The sequence below is a fragment of the Thamnophis sirtalis genome, unplaced genomic scaffold, assembly GCF_051295495.1.
Source record: "Thamnophis sirtalis isolate CommonGarterSnake01/CBP01778 unplaced genomic scaffold, rThaSir2_p1.2 scaffold_4, whole genome shotgun sequence".
Taxonomy (NCBI): Eukaryota; Metazoa; Chordata; class Lepidosauria; order Squamata; family Natricidae; genus Thamnophis; species Thamnophis sirtalis.
The window spans coordinates 137086346-137108321 of NW_028261384.1; the positions used below are offsets into that span (position 1 = coordinate 137086346).

The 21976-nt window shown below is 43.1% G+C and overlaps 1 protein-coding gene across 1 annotated transcript; it reads right to left on the minus strand.

Moving 5' to 3' along the window:
• Positions 1–2971: 2971 nt before the first annotated feature.
• Positions 2972–15297, minus strand: LOC148046856 (vomeronasal type-2 receptor 26-like). Its single transcript, XM_087715011.1, has 5 exons — positions 15064–15297; positions 11045–11878; positions 9583–9810; positions 6378–6504; positions 2972–3876 (listed from the first exon to the last, which is right to left on the minus strand). Exons 1-5 carry the CDS (start codon positions 15097–15099, stop codon positions 2972–2974), a joined length of 2130 nt encoding a protein of 709 aa, XP_087571137.1. The 5' UTR covers positions 15100–15297.
• Positions 15298–21976: the final 6679 nt, after the last annotated feature.

Genomic DNA, 21976 nt, shown 5'->3' on the forward strand with positions numbered 1-21976 from the left:
AGCAAACAAAAAGGGGATGAAATCCTTGAAGGATGTTTACTTTCCTTGGGGTAGCCTCTTAGATATTGAAGGACTGCTGTCATATCACCCCTAGTCCTCCTTTTGATTAAACTAGATACACCCAATTCCTGCCATTCGCGATAGACCATTCTGACTCAGTAAAACTGTCAAAGCATTGGGGCATCTAACAGCAAACAAAAAGGGGGATGAAATCCTTACATGGGAAAATCGGTCTTCAGCTCTTCCGAAGGATGTTTATTGAAGGAAAGTGGATAGAAAATATAAATGATCTGTGATGACACCCCGCCAAGAAGGACATCTCCCGCTTGCTGCCACTCGTGTCGAACAGGGAGAGGGTCATTTTTGGAGCACGTCTCTGCTGCAAATTTGCTCACTGTGGGCGTAAAAAGAAATAGAAACAGGACTAGCATCCCCCGTCAGTTGTCAGAGTGTGACCCACCCCTACAGGATCATGATTGCTATGAATTCCATTTGCATAGAATGGAAGGATGGGGAATAAAAGTGCCCTGGATAAAATGATGAAAAGTCCTGTTTTCCTTCCACCCCTGCCCTGAATGGAAACCTCAAATGAGTTATTTCAGACTCGTAGCATTTTTTAAAAATACTTTTTTCTAGTAGCTAGTGGGAAGCAAATGGAGATTGTCCGAAATGTCAGAGTCTGATAATTGCATAGCAATCATCATTTCTGGTTTCAGAGAGCAGGCATGGGTAAGTCATACGATTTTCATATTGGCTCACGACTCCATAGGGAAATTTGACTCTTGCATCAGTAATAATCTGACAAAAGCAAAGGGAATATACAGCCTCAGTTGAAACCAAACAGATGAAAAACCTCATGTAGATTTTAAGTAGTATGTGATGCTCCATCATTATCTTTTCCCACCAAGGTAAAATTCATATGAAGATACAGGTCGATGGGGAAGATCATTATTTCAACTCTCATTTGGATCTCTGTGGAAATGGCAAGGGGTGAGGGAGTGCAGACTGAGTTAGAGCATTCACATGATCCATCATCTGCTGCTCTTCTCTTCCTCCATCTTCCTTGAGAGTTTACAGTACCTGGGCTCGGTTCGGTGCTGGGGCTCAGGACCCTGGACAGCATCCTGAAATTCAGGGTAGCTGGTGAAGTATTTTAAGGGAGATTCGGGTTAATGTCAGTGTTCCAAATAGCATCCAAAAGTAAATCAGAGTCCAAGGCAAAGGATTCCTCAAAGTTCCAATTTATTAAGAGAGCCATGTTGGCACATCTGGGAAAACCTGAATCTGAAAGCTTCCCGGTTTCCCCCACTCAGTTGAAAGTTCAAGGTCTTGCCCCCACACCCACAAACCCATCCCATAGTCCAATCTTCCACTGCCATGCTGGCAGTTCCACCCATCCAGTTCCGGTCAGGTGCAGAGACAAAGGATGACCTTGGCTTTCTAGAAAGAATGTTGTTATGGCTACATATCATCTAACTCTGTACAACCCCCCTCCCATCTTCCCATAATAGAAAATGCATAGTATAATAATAGAAAGTTCAGTTTCAGTTTCAGTTTATTGTATTTATATGCCGCCCTTTTCCCCCGAAGGGGACTCAGGGTGGCTCACAACTCAAACCAGGGAAGGGGGATACAGACAAAAAGTTTTAAAACAAAGCATAACAATGCATAATGCATAATTTAAAACACAACAGTCATACCATTCGAGACGGGGGCAACAGCTCTTTAGCCCCAGGCCTGTCGGAACAGCCAGATTTTAAGGGCTGTGTGGAAGGCCTGGAGGGTGGTGAGGGTTCGAATCTCCATGGGGAGTTCATTCCAGAGGGTCGGAGCAGCCACAGAGAAGGCTCTCCTCCGGGTAGTCGCCAGTCGACACTGGCCAGCGGATGGAATTCAGAGGAGGCCTAATCTGTTGGATCTAATCGGTCTAATGGAGGTAATTGGCAGCCAAAGATCTGAAAGAAAAGATGGCTGTAGGCCTAACCCTGCTATTTCCAGAGAGAGAGAGAGAGAGATGTAACTTTTCAAATCCAGAGAAAATTTAAAAAAAATTGTTTTGTGGAGTGCATGGTTAACTTCACTGTACCTGTTGGTAACCCTTCAAGCCAAACAGATTTTTTTTATTTTATTTAGTTTGTCAAACATGTACAAGACAACAGGTATAAGTATAAACATGGACATGAACAAGGGAAATGAGTACAAATAAATGTGGACAGTATGATAGGGATGAAAGCAGAGATGGGTTCCTACCGGTCCAGTCCGGTATGGCAAGAGGTAGTGAAAATCTGGTGTACCGGACCGGTAGTGATGGCAGCATTTCCATCCATAAAAATTTGATCCACAATCTTATACATGTCAGGGCCTCACCACTGTCATCATGAAAAGAAAAAAAATGTAAAAGGAAAAAGGCTGAGCTAGTTGCTGCCAGAGTCACAGTGGATGATTCTGCTTAGTGCTTAACTGTTTAAAAAAGCCTCTAAAATGTGCCCTCTACAGCAGGAGGTGGGAGAACCACGTGCCTCATTTAGTCTATCTTTATGACCACTCGAGCAGAGTTAAGCAAGAGTTAAAAGCCGAAAAATTCCTTATGTAGATGAGGCACTTGGTTCTCTTGCCTCCTCCTGTAGAGGGCGTTTTTTTAGAGGCTTTTTTAAACAGTTAAGCAGAGTCATCCACTGGGGACTCTGGCAGCAGCTAACCCAGCCTGACCTCAGCAGCTCTTGCCTTTTTCCTTTTACATTTTTACATTTTCATCATGGCAGACAAGACCAGAGTTGAAATCCTCTGTGAAACAGCTGGAAAAGGTATGTGAGTCGAAGGGATTATTATTATTATTATTATTCATAAAAGGTTATACATACTAGGGATGCACAGTATTGATAAAGTCAACAGTTAATAAATGAGCTCCATTTTCATTTTAGGAGACAATAAATAAAATCACAGCATATATCAATAAGTCATGATTTAATAGTCAGAAATGCTTTTTCATTCCAAGTTGCCCTTTGCTGTTGAGCTCAGGCCTTAGCAAAATAATATAGCATTTAGGGAAAAAGATACATCCCAATAACCCAGCACTAGAAGTTAAGATGGAGAAGATCTCCACAGCCACCATATACTTTCCTTTGGTGCTCAAATAAGTGGGAACAAAAGACAACCAAACACTGCAAAACACCAGCATGCTGAAAGTGATGAACTTGGCTTCATTGAATGTGTCGGGCAGGTTCCTAGCCAGGAAAGCCACCATAAAGCTGACCAGAGACAGAAACCCCATGTAACCCAAGACAAGATAAAACATCACAACAGACCCTTCGTTACATTCTGCTATGATCTCTTCAGCCATTGATTTCATGTTAGGTTCTGGAAATGGGGGAGAAGTGATCATCCACGCCAGACAAATGCCTGCTTGAATGAAGGAGCAAGAAAAAACAATTAAGATGGACAGTCTTTTCCCCAACCATTTTCTCATGCCAGATCCTGGTTTAGTGGCCATGAACGCTGCAATGACCATGATGGTTTTGGCCAACACAGAAGAAACGGCCATGGAGAAGATAATGCCAAAGATGGATTGCCGAAGGAAGCAAATCAGATGCAGAGGTTTTCCAAGGAAGAGAAAAGAGGAGAGGAAGCAGAGCAGAAGGGAGATGAGGAGAGTGTAGGTGAGGTCCTTGTTGTTCGCTTTAACAATAGGGGTGTCCTTATACTTAATAAATATTCCAAGTATGAATATGGTAATGATTGAAAAAAGAAGAGCAACCAGAACTAAACTGATCCCCAAAGGTTCTTCATAAGTTAAAAAGGTTATGATTTTGGGGATGCATCGAACTTTGTCCTTACTTGGATATTGATCTTCTGGACATTCAGAACAGGCCATTGTGTCTGCAAATAAGAAATGAAACATGGAATTTAACCCTTCATGATAGATTTAGCACCGTGAAATATAGATTGCATTAGATCAGTGCTTTTAAAACCTAGCCATTTTATGAAGTCTCAGAATTCTGACTGGAGAATTTTGGGAGTTGACATCCAAATAGGTTAATGTGACTGTAATGCGTCCAACTTATAGATATGTGTTGTAGCCCAGCAGGATCCGTTTGAGTGGCTGATGGACTCCGATAGCGAGGACCCCTATGAGTCTGCTATGGAAGATGTGGAGGACCCTGGGCAGGGTTCAGACTCAGAGCAGGGACCAAAGAGGCTGGTTGGCCACTGGAGGCGCATGAGGCATGGAGCGGTGGGGAGGATCAAAGGGAGTTTATCCCTGACACCAGACAGAGACGGGCGGAGAAACGGAAACAGCAGCTACAGAGACAGACTCATAAGAGATAATCAGGTGGTTGTGGCTTGGCCCCTCCCAAGAGAGTATATAAGAAGAGACTTTGGGAGGAGTCCTTTTGCAGGACACAACCGTTTGTAACAATTTGGAGAAGCTCTTGTCTGCATTGTCTGTTGGAGTCTGGGTTGCTGCCAACTTCTTTCCTGTGAGTCGTGTTTGGGCTTTCAGCCAACAGGATTGTAATTGCTGTAAATAAAGAGTGGCAAACTACTAAGCCTGTGTCAGTGTTAATCACCGGACTGAGGGGGGGGGTCAGAACAGTTACGTATATAATGTTGCTGTTCTTTGTTATGTGTTGAGCCCCATCTTGTGGCAAGAGTCAATTTTTTTACTGTTTAGTGTCACTGATTTCATTGAGGGCCGCATGAGGGTTTATGTTTGGCCTTGGAGGTCCGGGGGTGATTGCGGTCCTCTATTTGGGTCTGAACCTGGTGTCAAAGCTGATAGTCGCCAGACACGAGGTGCAGGTTATCTGATTGCTTTTCATTGGAGTACTCCAAGAAAAAACATGGGTTCCTGGTCAAAAGGCCAAGAACCAAGAACAAAGGATTAAGTAAGCTTTATATATTTTCACTAAAGGAGAAGGCAGGACAAGGTGAGATAACAAGAAATATCATCTAATAAACATTTTAGTAATCATTCTACAATTTGTTCTATTGGTCTATAGCTGTCCCATTCCTAAGCCTTGGCTAACGAATGCCCCAAAAGTTATATAATATACATTTCATTTGCTGCAGGCCAGCCCTAACTTTTAGCTGAAGTCTGCAAGTTGTCTAACTACCCATAATTGCTACAAGCTTTACCCATGCATATTTCCTGTTGATAAACATTCTTTGTTCTTGCCAGTCAGGCCCCACAATTACAATTTTCCTGATTCACTGTCAAGTGTGTGCCATGACCTTGCTTTAGCAGCCGGCTGTCATAGTGGTGGGGCATGGCTGGGATTGGGCGTGGCAGGGGTCGGCCTAAGCATGGCCATGGTGGATGTGAACAGACACTAGAAGAATGGGTGTAAGCCAGGGACTCCCATTATTTTTCAGTTGTAGCACACACTCTGACTCCCTTTGACTCACAGAGCTGTTTGGAGATATATTCAGGTGAATGCTTACCTGGATTTTCTAACCAGTCTTTTAAAAATTCCAAGGAGGATTTTGGTGATTGGAATAGTTAACTGCTACATTTCACACTCAAGAGGCCAAAAATGGGACTCATGGCGGTTGAAAACAGGACGCCCGGAGGCAGAAAAATGGGAATGTGTCTTATGATCAGGTATGCCTTATGGAGTGACAAATATATAGTACTTTAAAGTTGACGGTGATGTTACCCAATTTTATTTATTTATACCATTTAGTGAAGTCTTCCACTATGAGAATTGGTACTGAAATCAATGAAAAAAAAACAACCAGCTACATATATAATTTACTATGTGGCCAATTTTGCACTGAAAAAAATGTAATATGTCACAGAGTAGAGCAGAGAAGAGCAGAGCAGAGCAGAGTAGAGTAGGATTCTGTTTGCTTGGCATATTACTTGGAACCCTGATATAGAGTAGAGTAGGGTAGGGTAGGGTAGGGTACGGTAGGGTAGGGTAGAGTAGGTGTTGTGACTCAGCAGAAGTTTGCTGTGAGTTGAGTCGGGATGCAGGAATAACAATGCAGCTGGGGCTCGTTAGTGTGGTCTTCTGGAGATAAAAGGACTGATGGTGCCATGCCCTGGTTGCAGAAGTCAACGTTCGTCGTTTGTTCATGGTTCATCATTCATCGGTCGTGGTTTGTTTGTGAGAGACACTTGGAGAAGTGATTTGCTTTCTTTCTGTACACCTGGTTTGGCCGTAAGAGATCTTTGTTTTTGCATTCTGTTATCTTCTTGCCAGAGACTTTATTTATGTTCATTTTGGGCTCACAGCCAGTCTGAGCCGAGGACTGATAAAGTTATTTCCTTTTAAGTCTGTCTGCCTGTCGTCTTTAAACGAGCAAAGGAGGGGGGTCAGAACAGGTAGGGTAGGGTAGGGTAGGGTAGGGTAGGGTAGGGTAGAATAACTTACCTGATATGTTTGAGAACTTCCCATCAGAACATGGATCACAATCATAGCAGCAAAATTTTTCACCTTCTTTCTTTTTCATCTGATAGCCAGCAGGGCAGGGATTATTACACACTGAACGGGGCAAGACCTGTTGACAAACAAGGAGGGGATTCAGGCAGGGGTGGGTTTCAAATTTTTTTTACTACCTATTCTGTGGGCATGGCCTATTTTGTGGGCATGGCTTGGCAGTCTTGTGACTGGGTGGGTGTCGACAACTTGTAAAATGTAGTGAAGTTCACTTAACAATGCTCTTGCTTAGCAACCAAAATGTTGGCCTCAATTGTGGTCCTAAGTAAAGGACTATCTCTGCCTTCCTCTGCATGGCAGCCTTGTCCTAGTAAACTCCTTCTCCTTTCTGGCAATTTTCTTCTCTGTTAGAGGCACCAAAATAATCCAGATAATGTAAGGTTTCCTGCTGCAGCGGGTTAGACTAGCTGACCTCCGAGTAGCCTTCTAACCCTAAACTGCTGTGCTGTTTTTCTTTCTTTCTTTCTTTCTTTCTTTCTTTCTTTCTTTCTTTCTTTCTTTCTTTCTTTCTTTCTTTCTTTCTTTCTCCCTTCCCTCTATGGGAAGCAACCCCCACCAATAAAATATTACTCATAATAAAGGCTCCCAGAAAAGGAAGAATCAAGCTGCTATCAAAGAAACCTGCCTGAGGCTCATTCTACATTCCTGTCAGATAGAGATAATGAGATAATGAGCCTATAGAAAGTTTGGCTCCATTCACACAAGCAGGGAATCATCCAAACACAAAGACATATTGCACAAACCCCAAAACTTCAAAAACATAGAACCATATAAGAATCCTTCCTTTCATCCAGTTTGTTGTTCAGTTGACCCAGAAACAAACTGCTAAATACCACTTTGCAAACCTCCTTCCGAGCAGCTTTTCAATTTAAAGCAGGTGTCTTCAAAGTTTACAGCATTAAGACTTGTGGACTTCAACTCCCAGAATTCTACAGCCAGGCACGCTCAGTTTGGATACTCAGATTTAAAGCGATAGCATTTGTTTTTCTCCTTTGCTGAATCTCCCAGCTGAAAAGCGAGTTTCCTTCTTACACCTGCATCTTTCTTTCTTTGTCTTTCTCTTTCTTTCTTTCTTTCTTTCTTTCTTTCTTTCTTTCTTTCTTTCTTTCTTTCTTTCTTTCTTTCTTTCTTTCTTTCTTTCTTTCTTTCTTTCTCTTTCTCTTTCTCCTTCTCTCTCTTTCTCTCTCTCTCTCTCTTTCTTTCTTTCTTTCTTTCTCCTTTCCCTTCCTTCCTTCCTTCCTTCCTTCCTTCCTCCATCCCTCCCCCCTCTCTCTTTTATGTTTTAAACCCATTTTCCCTTGCTTGAACAGGAAGGGAAAAAAGACTTAAAAAAAGCTTCTGACCGGAAAACCGGTTCGGGGGCATGGCCAGGCTACCATTACTACCAGATTTTCACTACTTCTTCTGGTGTACCATACTGTACCAGGAGGAACCCACCTCTGAATTCAGGACTGAAGATCTGAGTAATACTGGATAGTCATCCTCTAATCTACCTGCACAAATAGAGTAATGGGCATCGTAGGACCATGAAATGAAATCCCTTAATATTGCACATGATTGCATCCAAACTATTCCTTCCTTTCCCTTCTCAGGATCAACTGAAGGAAAAGGAGAAATAGTTTTAAAAAAATACGTGCTGTGAGACTCAATATTAGCTTAATAAAAGTAGACAGCCTTTAAGATATCACCACTTTAAGCATGACTCTGAACAATGGCTCAAGGATTAATATTTTCTTCCTAGTCTTTCGGTTGAGAGAATTTTGGGTTTTACTTACCCAACCATGACCTGACAAATCAGTTACTCACTTTTTGCACATTGGCCGTACAAATAATCAACAGCTTTGCTGTGAAGCCAGAATATACAACCTTCATCCTAGACATACATTGTCTCAACTTCTACCTTCAAAATGACGTTATAGGGCTGTGATGGCGAACCTGTGACAGGCATGCCCCAGGTGACACACAGAGCCTTCTCTGTGGGCATGCGAGCTGTCGCACCAGCTCAACTCCACCATGCATGCTGTGTACCTCCTGACAGCCAGCTGATGTTCAGATCTCTGCCACGCATGCACGAGGCGCATGCAGAGACATGCATGCACATGCGTGGTGGGCTGGGTGCATGCATGGGGTGGCGCTCGCATTGCATTTGGGGCCTCCTGCAGTGCCCGTTTTGGCTTCCAGGTTGGCGCGGAAGTCTTTCCAGGCACAAAATGGGGTGCAAGAACAGCACATGAGGGCGCCCTGTGCCCGATTTTGGGCCTCAGAAGCTTCCTGCACCAATCTGGAAGTGAAAAAGGGGTGAGAGGGGGCAGGGTTCATGTGCAGGGGAGCACATGGGGGTCACACATGCATGCACATGAGGGCAGGGCATGAAGGGGGTTGTGTGTGCATTGCATTATGGGTGTGGACGTGCAGGCGCTCTGTAGCATACCCATGCGCTTTCAGCACCTGACAATAAAAAGGTTAGCCATCACTGTTATAGGGCATCGCACACCAGAACAACTAGACTCAAGGACAGTTCTGCTCCCCCCGCCCCCGTCCCCATGCTATCACTCTGCTAAACAACTAAATTCCCTTTGGGTCCTTTGGGGCTTCTGGACACGTACACTTTCAGAACATTCGGGGAATTTCCATGTACTTTTCATATTGTGTTTTTTGCACGTAATTGTCTTTTTTGTATCCAAGCTACATTTTGTGTATTTAAGGTGCACCTACATTCCTTGTAGTCCTTCTCATTTGCTTGGGAATCTACCTGCAGGTGTAATAAAATAGCTGCTTTCTGTTGCCATAGCCTCCCTGTCAGTTTTTTTTTTGGCGGGGGGGGGGGGTATGAGGACGTTATATCTGGGATATTTTTCTCACAATTTGGGGGCTCGTCCGGGACCAGGACATCTCTTCTGGGGAGGAGGTTTGACATACCTTTGGAGCCTGGCTACACTTCCATTTGAAGTGTTCCAAAGGGGGGTTGAAGTTCCTCTCTGGAGAGATAGCTCCTACTCTATATTGGAAGGAGACTTTGGCAATGGAAAAGCATGAAAAGCATGAAAAGCCTATATGCTATTGCTAAATGAAAGCAGACCTTACAATGAAATTTATCTCTGATCTCCAAATTGTTCTCCAAAACAAGTCAATTCCATACTTGCTTAAAACATCTGGGCCACACAATTAAATCTTCATGAATCATGAATTTGTTTCCTTCAATTGCTTTGGGATCCATCTTTCCTATTTTCATCATATGGTAGGAGCTATTTGGAAAAATGACAAAATTTGTAATATCAAATCCAGACAGTACTTCTCCTTGGTTGTTGATAGACACAATTTCACCGAGTGAATTATTAAATGAGAGGCCTTGAAGAAACCCGTGAAGCTAAATAAAAAGAAGAGGAAGAAATTAAGAGGATATATTTTATTTATATATATTTTATTTATCACCCATCTAGCCAGAGGTGATTCTGAGTGGCAAAGTATAATAAACAGTGTATTTGTCTCAGAAGATTCCTGTCTATATGTGAGCAACAATAAATAAATTACTCTTCATTTACTTCTTGGTTCCTTCAGCTTTGCAGGATAACTTCGAAACTTCTTGAAATTTATCTCCATAGCAATGAAAGTGGCATTACTTAAGACCCACTGATTTTTGTCATTCTGTTTTAAGTAGAACTATACTTAAACCATTACACATTGCTCAAGTCACATTTATAAGCTCCGACAAGAGACACATAAATGAAGCACGTGCAGGGGTGGGATTCAGCCTGTTCGGGCAAACCGAATCTTAATTTTACATCCAGTTTGGCGAACTGTTAGTTCCGACAACCAGCTGACCCCACCCCACTGCTCCCAGGAGTCCCCATACACCCTGTTCTGGCTCCCAGGTAAGTGCAGGGAGGCCTCCTAGACCCAGGGGGCATGGGGTGTGTGGTGCAGGCCCCCCACGGCTGATTTCCAGACCCAAGAGGCTGCAGGGAGGCCTCCTAGTCCCAAAACAGAGCATGGGGGGGATGCATGAGGGTGTGTGGAAGGGGTGGAGCCTTCTTCCTTTCAACTCCTCGAGGATAATTATCTTGTCTGCCCTTAGCTGCTGCTTTTTTAGGGCTAGGTTGAATCTCACCTTGATCAGTTTCCATCCATTATTTATTGTCCGGCCCTCAGGTGCTTTGGAAAACAGCTTGACCCTCTCCTCTCTTTGACAGCCCCTCAAATATTAGAACACTGCTATCATACCTCCCCTGGTCCTTCTCTTCATTAGACTAGCCATGCCGAGTTTCTGCAATCGTTCTTCATATGTTTTAGCCTCCAGTTCTCTCATCATCCTGGTTGCTCTTCTCTGCACTTTTCCTATAGTCTCAATATCTTTTTTTTTATAGTGTGGTGACCAAAACTGGATGCAATACTCTAGGTGTGGTCTTACTAAGGCTTTATAGGGTGGTATTAGTACCTCACTTGATCTTGATTGTATCCTTCTGTTGATGCAGCTAAGGATTGCATTAGCTTTTTTGGTATTCCCTCCTCACCAATTTGATACACAGGAGGAAGCTCAGAAGAGCTTTATGCGATACTGTTCTTCCCCTGACAACAAAGTTGTTCTCAGCACTAGTTATTACCTTCCAGGTGTCTTGATCTTGAGGTTCGTCCCTTGTACTCTTTGTGACTCTTTTGTATTTAGACTTAAGTATGTTCATGCCCTGAACAGCATGCGCTACAGCATAGACTGCATTGTAAATACTGTAGCTGTGGCCGGTCATTTCCAATAAATATCCCGGAAGGTTTCTTACTTCTTCCTTCCCAGTACATGCTTCGCCACTTTCCACGGGTCGGCTGTTCTCTGAAAAGACACAATCGAAGCCTTGTTCCCAGAACTCCTTGAACATGCTGGCTCGTTGCATCTCAAATGGTTTGATGGCCCAAAGAAATTCATCGAAGCCCGGCAGTTCATTGGCGTGAATAGCAAAGGAAATTGCTCCATCGAAAAATTGCAGATCTGGGGGTTGATGAAGACTTGATAAAGTTAAATCCATTTGCGCCGTCAGAATCCACATTTTCCCACGTCCGCTGTCTATGTATCGGATGAGCACCAGCAGAAGCATCGCCGTGGTGGTTTCCCCATAGAAGATGAACGTGTTGACTTTGGGGTTATTCAAATAATTGCATATCCTCTCGACTATGTCGTCTTGAAAGATAAAGAAAAACGATTGTTTGGGAAACCTCTCCACAAAAGCAGAGCAGATCCTGTTCTCTGACAGAACTGGGTCCAGGGCTTGGAGGAAATTGTCTCCACTGTCATCATCCAGAATTAGAAGGCCAATCCAGGTCCATCCAAAGTGCTTCAGCAGATGGATAATCCCTGCAATCTGAAGGATTTCATTGGGAGCCATGCGGTAAAAGGAAGCAGACATCCTTGTTCCCTGTTTCTTGGGTGCAAATGAGCCATAGGCAAGCTGAAATAAAATGTGCACTTGGTTGGTTATGGTTGGAGTGTCCCAACTAAACCGAGAAAGAATTCTTTCTTTAAAAAAAAACATGTTCTTTTCTTGTATGGGATCCCATTTCCAATACTAAATAAACAGTCCCCATGATAAAATCAACGTGGTGCGGTGGCCTAGAGATGGAGCGCTCGCCTCACAATCAGGAGGCTGTGAGTTCTATCCTAGGTAGAGTCAGATATTTCTCTCTCTGAGCATGTTGAGAGTATATCTGCTGAATATAACTCCTCATTGGCAATAGGAAAGGCATCTGGCCAGTAAACTCTCAGCTCCCCATTCAGTTGCCCAGACTCCACCCCACAAGGGATTATAGGGTCATTAAAAGAAGATAATCAAGTCATGGAATCAAAATATTCTAAATCAACCAAATATGCAGTGACGTGCAGTGAGGTTTATGGCTGGTGAGGCAGCAATTTTTTTAGACTTGTGGACTTCAACTCCCAGAATTCCACAGCCAGGCATGCTCAGTTCCGATTTAAAGTGACAGCATTTGTTTTTCTCCTTCGCTAAATAAATTTCCTTCTTTCTTTTTCTTCTCCCTTCCCCTCCTTCCTACCTCTCTCCCTCCCTCCCCCCTCTCTCAAACACACACACACAAACAAAGTTGCACCAGGATTTAGAAAATTTAGGTTTTCCTCCTCAGCCCACCACTAGCAGCATTTTGGCTGGCAGGTGTAAGTAGAAGTGGAAATTCATTCTACTGAAAACATTGTTTTTGCTTATGATTGGATAATTAAAATTTCAGAAGACCCAAAGGCATAGTATTAGAGTGTTACATAGTGCATAAACTAAAGAACTGTCTCAATATGCTCCCTACACCCTCTCTCAAACACACGCACGCACACACACACACACACACACACACACAAAGTTGCACCAGGATGATGAAGTTTGAATTCCTCCCCCTCCCTCCGGCCCACACGTACCTTTTCCAGCTATTTCAGAGAGGATTTCAACTCTGCTCTTGCCTGTCATCATGAAAAGAAAAAAAATGTAAAAGGAAAAAGGCAAGAGCTGAGGTCAGGCTGGGCTAGTTGCTGCCAGAGTCACCGTGGATGACTCTGCTTAACTGTTTAAAAAAGCCTCTTTAAAAAAGCACCCTCTACAGGAAGAGGCGGGAGAACGACGTGCCTCATCTACGTCAGGAATTTTTAGGCTTTTAACCCTTGCTTAACTCTGCTCGAGTGATCATAAAAAGTCAGACTAGATGAGGCACGTCATTCTCCTGCCACGTCCTGTAGAGGGCGCTTTTTAGAGGCTTTTTTAAACAGTTAAGCACTAAGCAGAGTCATCCATGGTGACTCTGGCAGCAACTAGCTCAGCCTGATCTCAGCTCTTGCCTTTTTCCTTTTACATTTTTTTTCTTTTCATGAAGACAGTGGTGAGGCTCTGCCTCCCCTGCCTCCCCTGACTGCATGTCCCTGCAAATAGGTTACTTGATATTTAATGGAAGTACTTCATCACTGGGTCAATCTAGGATAATTTCCAGTCAAGTCTACAACTCTGTGAATTATTTATGGAGATCTATTTTAGCATCAAGTCCTGGAACCTAAAACATTTCCAAATCCCCATTGGGAGAGCTGAGATCGGAAGATTTCTCCTTCAGTGGAAGGAACTCTGAGCAGTGAGGCCAATCTAAATTATGTGAGCGTCAAGGTTCCAAATAGCATCCAAAAGTAAATCAGAGTCCGAGGCAAAGTATTGCTCAAAGTTCCAAATTATTAAGAGAGCCATGTTGGCACCTCTGGGAAAGCTGAAATCTGAAGGCTTCCAGGTTTTCCCCAACCAGTTCAAAGTTCATGATCTTGCCCCCACATGGTCCAATCTTCCACTGCCAATGCTGGCAGCTTCCACCCATCCAGTTCCGGTCAGGTGCAGAGGTGCAGAGGCAAAGGATGACTTTGGCTTTCTAGAAACAATTTTGGCTACATATCATCTAACTCTGTACAATCCCCCCTCCCATTTTCCCACAACAGAAAATACATAGTAAAATAATAGAAAGTGTGGCAGGCCTGAGATCCACAAGAAAATATGGCTGCAGGCCTGATAGTGGGTGTATTTAATTTACAACAGAGGTTCTCTAAAAGGAGCCATGTAACCCGTTGTTAACTTTCTAAGCAGTTCGGAGAACTGGTTGTTGGAAGAAATCTCCTTTTTTTTTCACTTTACAGTGCTCCAAGACTCAGGCACCTCCTGGTGGCCAACCAGCCTCTCTGCGCCCTGCTCAGAGTCGGAACCCTGTCCAGGGTCCTCCACATCCTCCAGAACCAACTCATAGGGGCCCTTGCTGTCGGAGTCTGGTGGCAACTCCAACAGCTCCTTCTGGGCAACAACACATATGTATTGACAACCAAAGAGAGAAGCAACCTGGAATTAAGGAGAAACTTCCTAACAGTGAGGACAATAAACAGCTTACCTTCAGAAATTGTGGAGCTGAGGTTTTTTAAGAAGAGACTAGACAGTCACTTATCTGAAATATTATAGGTTCTCCTGCTTGAGTTGGACTAGAAGACCTCCAAGATTGCCACAAATGAAGACTACAGAAATTAAAAGAGGCTTGCTCCTGGGGAGGAAAGCTATGGCAAATCTACACAGCATACTAAAAAGCAGAGACATCACATTACCAACAAAAGTGCTTATAGTCAAGACTATGGTTTTCGTAATTGCAATGGATGGCTGTTAAAATTGGACCATAAGGAAGGCTGAGTGCCAAAGAATTGAGACCTTTGAACTATGGTGCTGGAGAAGACTCCTGTGAGTCCTTTGGACTGCAAGGTGAGCCAACAGATCAGTCCTAGAGGAGATCAACCCTGACTGCTCTTTAGAAGGCCAGATCCTGAAGATGAAACCCAAATACTTTGGCCACCTAATGAGAAGGAAGGACAGTGCAGAAGAGCCTAATGTTCGGAAAGATTGAGGGCAAAAGAAGAAGGGGACGGCAGAGAATGAGGTGGCTGGATGGAGTCACCAAAGCAGCAGACATGAGCTTAAATGGACTCCAGAGGATAGTATAGGACAGGAAGGCCTGGAGGAACGTTGTCCATGGGATCGTGATGGGTTGGACACGTCTTCACAACTAACAAGAAGATGTCCAAAGTCCCTTCCAGCTGTATTCTATTCAAAATTCTAAAATATCTCACCTGTGGGGTTTTATAAAGACTTATGACATCTGACATGAAGAATGAGACATCAGCACCAAATCCGCCAATAATGGCCACAACCAGATTCTCCTTGATACCACATCTGTAGTTGACAACTAACTGGTCTGATCGGAAGAGTAGCTCCAAAGTGGAACGGTAAGTCAGCCGGGCATCAAAATAGTTATCAGAGATGAAAAATCCCAGGGTAATGTTAGACAGGAGCCTTGGGTTTGAGTTGATCTGTTCCACCGCGAATGCCAAACTCAGGGAATGCTGATACAACTTTAAAATGGCTCTGAAAACATAATGAAGGGATAAATGAAATAGAGAGGGATTGAGGAAAGAAGAATATGTTCAGTGAAGCAACAATAGCAAGCACAGTATGAAACTTGAACATTATGCTAGGCTTCAGATATTAAAGATCAATGAGGAACATCATGAAACAGAGGTTGGTAACAGGACTCGCTTGCAGGAAAATATGACCTGAAATTTAATTGTACAGCTAAAACCAGAACAACAAGAACTACTACTACAACAACTATTACTACTACTACTTCTCCTCCTCCTTCTTCTTCTTGCTCTTTTTCTTCTTCCTCCTCCTCCTCCTCCTCCTCCTCCTCGTCCTCCTCGTCCTCGTCCTCCTCCTCCTCCTCCTCTCTTCTTCTTCTTCTTCTTCTTCTTCTTCTTCTTCTTCTTCTTCTTCTTCTTCTTCTTCTTCTTCTTCTTCTTCTTCTTCTTCTTCTTCTTCTTCTTCCTTCTCCTCCCTATTATTATTATCATCTCTTTTATTCATTAAATATGAAACTCGGTCAACTGAACACTTAAAGATTTGTCACAAATACCATTGACTGGTGTTAATGGTTGATACAGGTTGCTGCCAGCATCCTAGGTATCAACAAAGTATCTGCATAAAATATATGACATTCCTAAGTAGTACAGATTTTTGAAGTTCCACTGGTGTTATTGCAGGAAGCTGCAATTTCTTGATTTATTTTATACCATGTGCCCCGATGACAATGAGTATCACTGATACATGTTTCAACCATAGTCGCATAGTTGCAATGGCCAGGTTGCAATATTTTGTGATTTTTTTCCCCAATTCTTTTTCTTCAACTGGCGTCTCCTAGTACTGTGATATGAGTAAATTCTACATTTCTGTTTTTGACAACTGTGATATCTGGTATGTTGCATTTTTATTATTTTATTTTATTGTTGTTGTTGCTATATACTTTATTTATTAAACATTAAGCTCAGTCAATTGAACATTTAAAAATGTATCACAAATATTATTGACTGGCACTGATGGTTGATACAGGTTGCTGCCAGCATCCCAGGTATCAACCAGGTATCTTCCTAAAATGGATGATGATGATGATGAATGCAAGGTTCAGTTGAAGCATGACTGAATTCATTCAGTTCATTCTTACAGTGCATTATTTGCTCCTTGTAAATCTGGTCCCTTCTTTTCCCTACTCCACAGTATAATGTTGATTATATTGGTTTTCCATTCCTTATACATCGATTCACACTTCTGCTGAGGGTTTTATTGAACATCTGTGACAACTCAAACAAATCTATTTTCCTTAAACTAGCAATGCAGCTCAGGATTTTTTCTGCTTTAAGGAAACAAATTCAGATCTCAGATCTCCCACTGGGAATTTAGAATATTCTGATTCCATGGTTTTATGCTACCATCATTTTCTATCACTTTATAATGCCTTGGAAAGTCCACACTTGGAATACTGCATCCAGTTTTGGTTGCCACAATGTAAAAAAGATATGGAGACTCTAAAAAGAGTGCAGAGAAGAGCAACAAAGATGATTAGGGGACTGGAGGCTAAAACATAGGACGAACAGTTGCAGGAACTGGGTATGTCTTGTTTAATGAAAAGAAGGACTAGGGGAGACATGATAGCAGTCTTCCAATATCTCAGGGGTTGCCACAAAGAAGAGGGAGTCAAACTATTCTCCAAAGCACCTGAGGGTAGGACGAGAAGCAATGGGTGGAAACTAACCAAGGAGAGAAGCAACTTAGAATTAAGGGAAAATTTCCTGACAGTAAGAACAATTAATCAATGGCACAATTTTCCTCCAGAAGTTGTGAACACTGGAAGTTTTTAAGAAAAGAGCTTGGATAACCATCTGTCTGAAGTGGTGGAGGGTTTCCTGCCTAAGCAGTGGGTTGGAGTAGAAGACCTCCAAGATCCCTTTTAACTCTGTTATTCTATATATATATATAAGGAACACCCATCGTTTTTTCACAAACATATGCAGAGACGAAGGAAAAGTAAAATTAAAGTTCTCACAGTGGTGGCATGAATGACTTCTGTGAAGGATGTTCCTCAAAGTAATGTTTCTCTAGCACACATGCAATCTGAGCTGTGATCCCACCAAAGAGGAGGTTTCCTGGTTTATACCATTCATGGAGGATGGGAGAGGGATCGCTTCTGGGACAAAGTGTAGCATCCACCTGGCACTTTATGTCAACCAGCAACCCCAGTAGGATCACTGCCCTCAACATTTTCTCTAGAGGACACTTCCTTGTGCCTATCCACAATCCCAACATTGCATATGGCGCACTATCAACTAAAAAAATGTATTAACACATCCAGTTAGTATGCAGAACTACAAAGGGTGAGACGATTTCCATCAAGTAGATCCTTGCAGAAAATGTTCAGCTGCCACATGTAATTATGTCAGTTCTGTCATTGCATGAGTTGACATCAACAAGCAGGACCTAATGGAGAAGCACATCCCAGGGTATGGAAGTCATCGTCAGAATCTAAAAGGGCAAAATCCAACCTGGCTGCTTTCTCTGGACTGCAGAAGGGAAAACTTTTATAACCTCATCTATACTGACTTTTAAATTATTTCTCAGTATTATTTTTTTGAAAGCTGCTGGAGCTGTGATGTAAAGCATCAATGATAGTCATTTAGCTTAATTGTCAATAAAGAGCTACCTCTGCCTAATGGCACCTCCTGGGTTTGTAGAGCTATTATTTCAAATCCACATCTGGAGACAAGCATCTTAATATTTTAGGAGAGGCCCACACAGTGGTGGGTTTCAAAAAGTGTTCGAACCTACTCTGTGGGTGTGTCCTCCTTTGTGGAAATGGCTTGCCACCCATGTGACTGGATGGGAGTGGCTTGCTGCCCATGTGACCGGATATGAAATTATGAATTACTACTTAGATCGGTCCAAGCAGCTATTCAGAAACTCTGGCATTGAAGCATGCAGGTCTTAAAGCTGTCAAGTTACAAGATCCTTGCACTCCTAACCCTTTAGAAAAAAAACCTCAGGGGTGTTCAAAGTTGACAGCTTTAAGACTTGTGGACTTCTATAGAATGAATGTTCTATAGATGGCATTTAGATCCTAAAAAGTTGGCTTCTATGTATCCGAATGTACAGCCTAAATGTTGGAGGTGTGGTTCTCTCGATGCTACATATTATCATATATGGTGGACCTGCCAAAAGGTTAAGGCATTCTGGATAAAAATATGGTGGGTCATGCAAAATATTTTTAAAAGAAGGATAAAGTTTATTCCTCAGTTATTTTTACTAGGTATATGTACTGACTTTACAGTGGTAGAGATTAATTTGATTCTGCACCTGATAACTGCAGCAAGACTGTTGGTGGCGCAATATTGGAAGAAGGAAGACTTGCCTACAATCCAAGAATGGACATTGAAAGTCACAAACTTAGCCGAGATGGCTAAAATATCGGCATATCTTAAAGATCATTCAAATGAGAGATATAAACGAGACTGGAAAAAATGGATTGACTATATACAAAATAAATACGGGACCAAGAAATTCCAGTTAGCCTATGCTTAAGATCAGAAATGATTTAAACTGTTAAAAGTTAGTTCAGTAAGAAGAAGCTAAGGTCAATGTAGAATGTCATTAATTTCTTTATTTCTTTTTTCTCAATAGATTTTAGACTGTGTTAGTTAAAAATCCATACCGTGTACGGGTTCTGGGAAGTCGGGGGGGGAGGAGGAGGAGGGTTGGGGGGTGGAGGGAGGGAGGGGCACACAAAAAAAAATTGTACTTCAATGTCTTAATGATTGACAAATGATGAAATATTTGTGTGTGTTTTTTTAAAGAAATAAAATAAATATTTGACACACACACAAAAAAAGACTTGTGGACTTCAACTCCCAGAATTCCTCCTCCAGTCATGTTGGCTCAGAAACTCTGGCATTTGAAGCATGTAAATCAGTGGTGGGTTTCAAAAGTTTTTGGAACCTCTTCTGTAGGTATGGCTTGCTTTCCGGATCCACTGGTGGAACCTCTTCTAACCGGTTCGGTAGATTTGACGAACCGGTTCTACCGAATAGGTGCAAACTGGTAGGAACCCACCTCTGGGCCCACATAAAGGAAATATATACTCTAGGGCAGTGATAGCAAATATATTTTTTCCTCAGGTGCTGAAAGCACTCAGGGGCGCGTGCTGACACCCATAATGCAATGCCCCCTGCAAGCCCTGCCCCCTGTGCATATGTGCATGAACCTCCACGCTCCCGCCACTCCCCACACATGCGTATGCAAACCCCATTTTGGTGCTAGCAGGCCTCGCTGAAGCCTCCTGGGACCAAAAGCGGGGCACAGGGATGGGGCCACATTCCCCCAATCCCCACGCATGCACCCACAACCCCCGCACATGCACCCACAACCCCACAACCCTCCACACATGTGTGTGCATCTCCCAGCAGAGACCCAAAAATCAGCTGGCTGGCGGGAGGCACGCACACATGCGCACTGGAGCTGACCTGGGTGACAGCTCGCATGCCCCCAGAGATGGCTCCATGGGCCATCTGTGGCAAGTGCGCCATAGGTTCGCCATCCCGGCTCTAGGGCATGGGTGTCAAACTCGATTTCATTGAGGGCCGCATCAGGATTGAGTTTGACCTTGGGAGAGCCAGGGGGCATAGCCAGCTCTATGTCACTTGTGTCAGGGGCACTGGGGGCAGCCTGAGCACTCTGCCAGTGAAAACGGGCTCCCAAGCTCTGTTTTCAGCTATGATGGCTTCCTTCAACCTTCTGTCTGGAAAAGTGGAGCTTGAGAGGGCCGCCCGCAGCCCTCGCGAGCTTTGTGTTTGGCTGCAACGGCTTCCTGCAACCCTCTGCCAGCTAAAATGGTTTTTGCTGGCAGAGGCACCACAGGCCAGTCCTTTTCTCTTTCCAGGGCACTGCCATGGGCCTCATCCAGCCCCTGGGCCGTGAGTTTGACACCCCTGCTCCAGGGATTCCTTATTCTTTTGTAAAACAAATATTGATATGAAGTACTGTCAGAGAATTCATGACTGGCAGAGACATGGTAACCAGGTCAGCCAATGAATAGGAATGGCAACTAATGTATTTTTCAGACTATAAGATGCACTGGAGTATAAGACGCACCATGATTTTGAAGTAATCTTTTTTTAAAAAAAGTTTTTGCACTCTACAGGCTTCCCAACCCATTGCATGCCTTGTTTTTTGCACAAAAAAAGTGGGGGCATGCAGAGCTTTGGGAGGTTCTTAGAGTGCTCCTGGGGGCTAGCGGGACCAAAAACAAGCAAAAAAAGGAGAAGCATGCAGAGGTTTTGGGAGGCTTGTGGAGTGCTCCTGGAGGCTGGTAGGGGGCAAAAACAAACAAAAACGGCTCCTTTTTGCTTGTTTTTGCTCTCCCCAGCCCCCAGGAGCACTTTTCAAGCTTCCCAAACCCCCTGCATGTCCATTTTTGCAAAGGGGGCAGGGTTTCAGTCGGCCAAAAATGCTGTTTTCAGTGTATAAGATGCACCTAGATTTTCATCCTCTTTTTTTGTGGGGGGGTGTGTGTCTTATACTCCAAAAAATACGGTAGGTCAGCCAATGAGGGCTGTTTAGAAACTGAAACAGTATTTGCTGGAGACAGCTAGGCAGCTGGGCATGACTTAGTTCAACTGTTCTGTACTAAAGCTGCAAGTCTGGGTTGAGAACTAAACTGGTCTCCTGCTCTGATCTGAAAGAACCACTTTTGGTATTGTATATATGCCTTATGTGTTATTATGTATACAAAGAAGTTAATGAATCCTGCTGAATCAGTTACCTGTGTGTGCTTTCTGGATTTGATTTCTGCAACAAACTCTGACAAGTACAGGATTAGTCCACGGGTGATATTTGCATACCTTGGTTGACCCATCGCTTGGTATATGTGTTATTGGTTTTCTGAAGACCTATCACAGTTTTCTTTCATGGACTAAAAGTCAGGTATGACTTTTCAACAATGCAATCAAGGAAAAACAAATGTACCGATGCAGATAAAACCTGGTTCAATAGCAGGAACTGTGAGAAGGATCTTGGAGTCCTAGTGAACAATCACTTAAATATGATGTGTGATGCAGCTGCCCCCCAAAACCCAATACAATCCTACGTTGCATTAACAGAGGGATAGAATCAAGATCACATGAAGTATTGGTACTGCTTTCTATAGCCTTCATAACACCACACTTGGAATACTGCATCCAGTTTTGGCCACCACATTATAAAAAAGATGTAGAGACTATAAAGAGTACAGAAAAGATCAACAAGGATGATTAGGGGGCTGGAGGCTAAAGCATATGAATTGAATTGCTGAGATATTCTGACATCCTTTTAGCTGAATGATTTGCACTAGAAAACAGTTTTTTTCCCATTACTGCTTGATGATGATAATCTAAACTATATTATCCAGATATTACTGTCAACTCATAAAGCATTCCTGACCTACTCTCGAGTTGCCATAGGCAGGGTAGGGAAAAAACTGATAGAGCAACTTGGCAGCCATGACCGGAAGCATATTTCACTCATACCTTTCTCAAGTTTGGATCTCAGGTTACCAGAGCCAACCAGAGAGGCATTTTTCCTACAGTCCACGAAAGTGTTCCATTGGAGAATGTGATTTATGACACA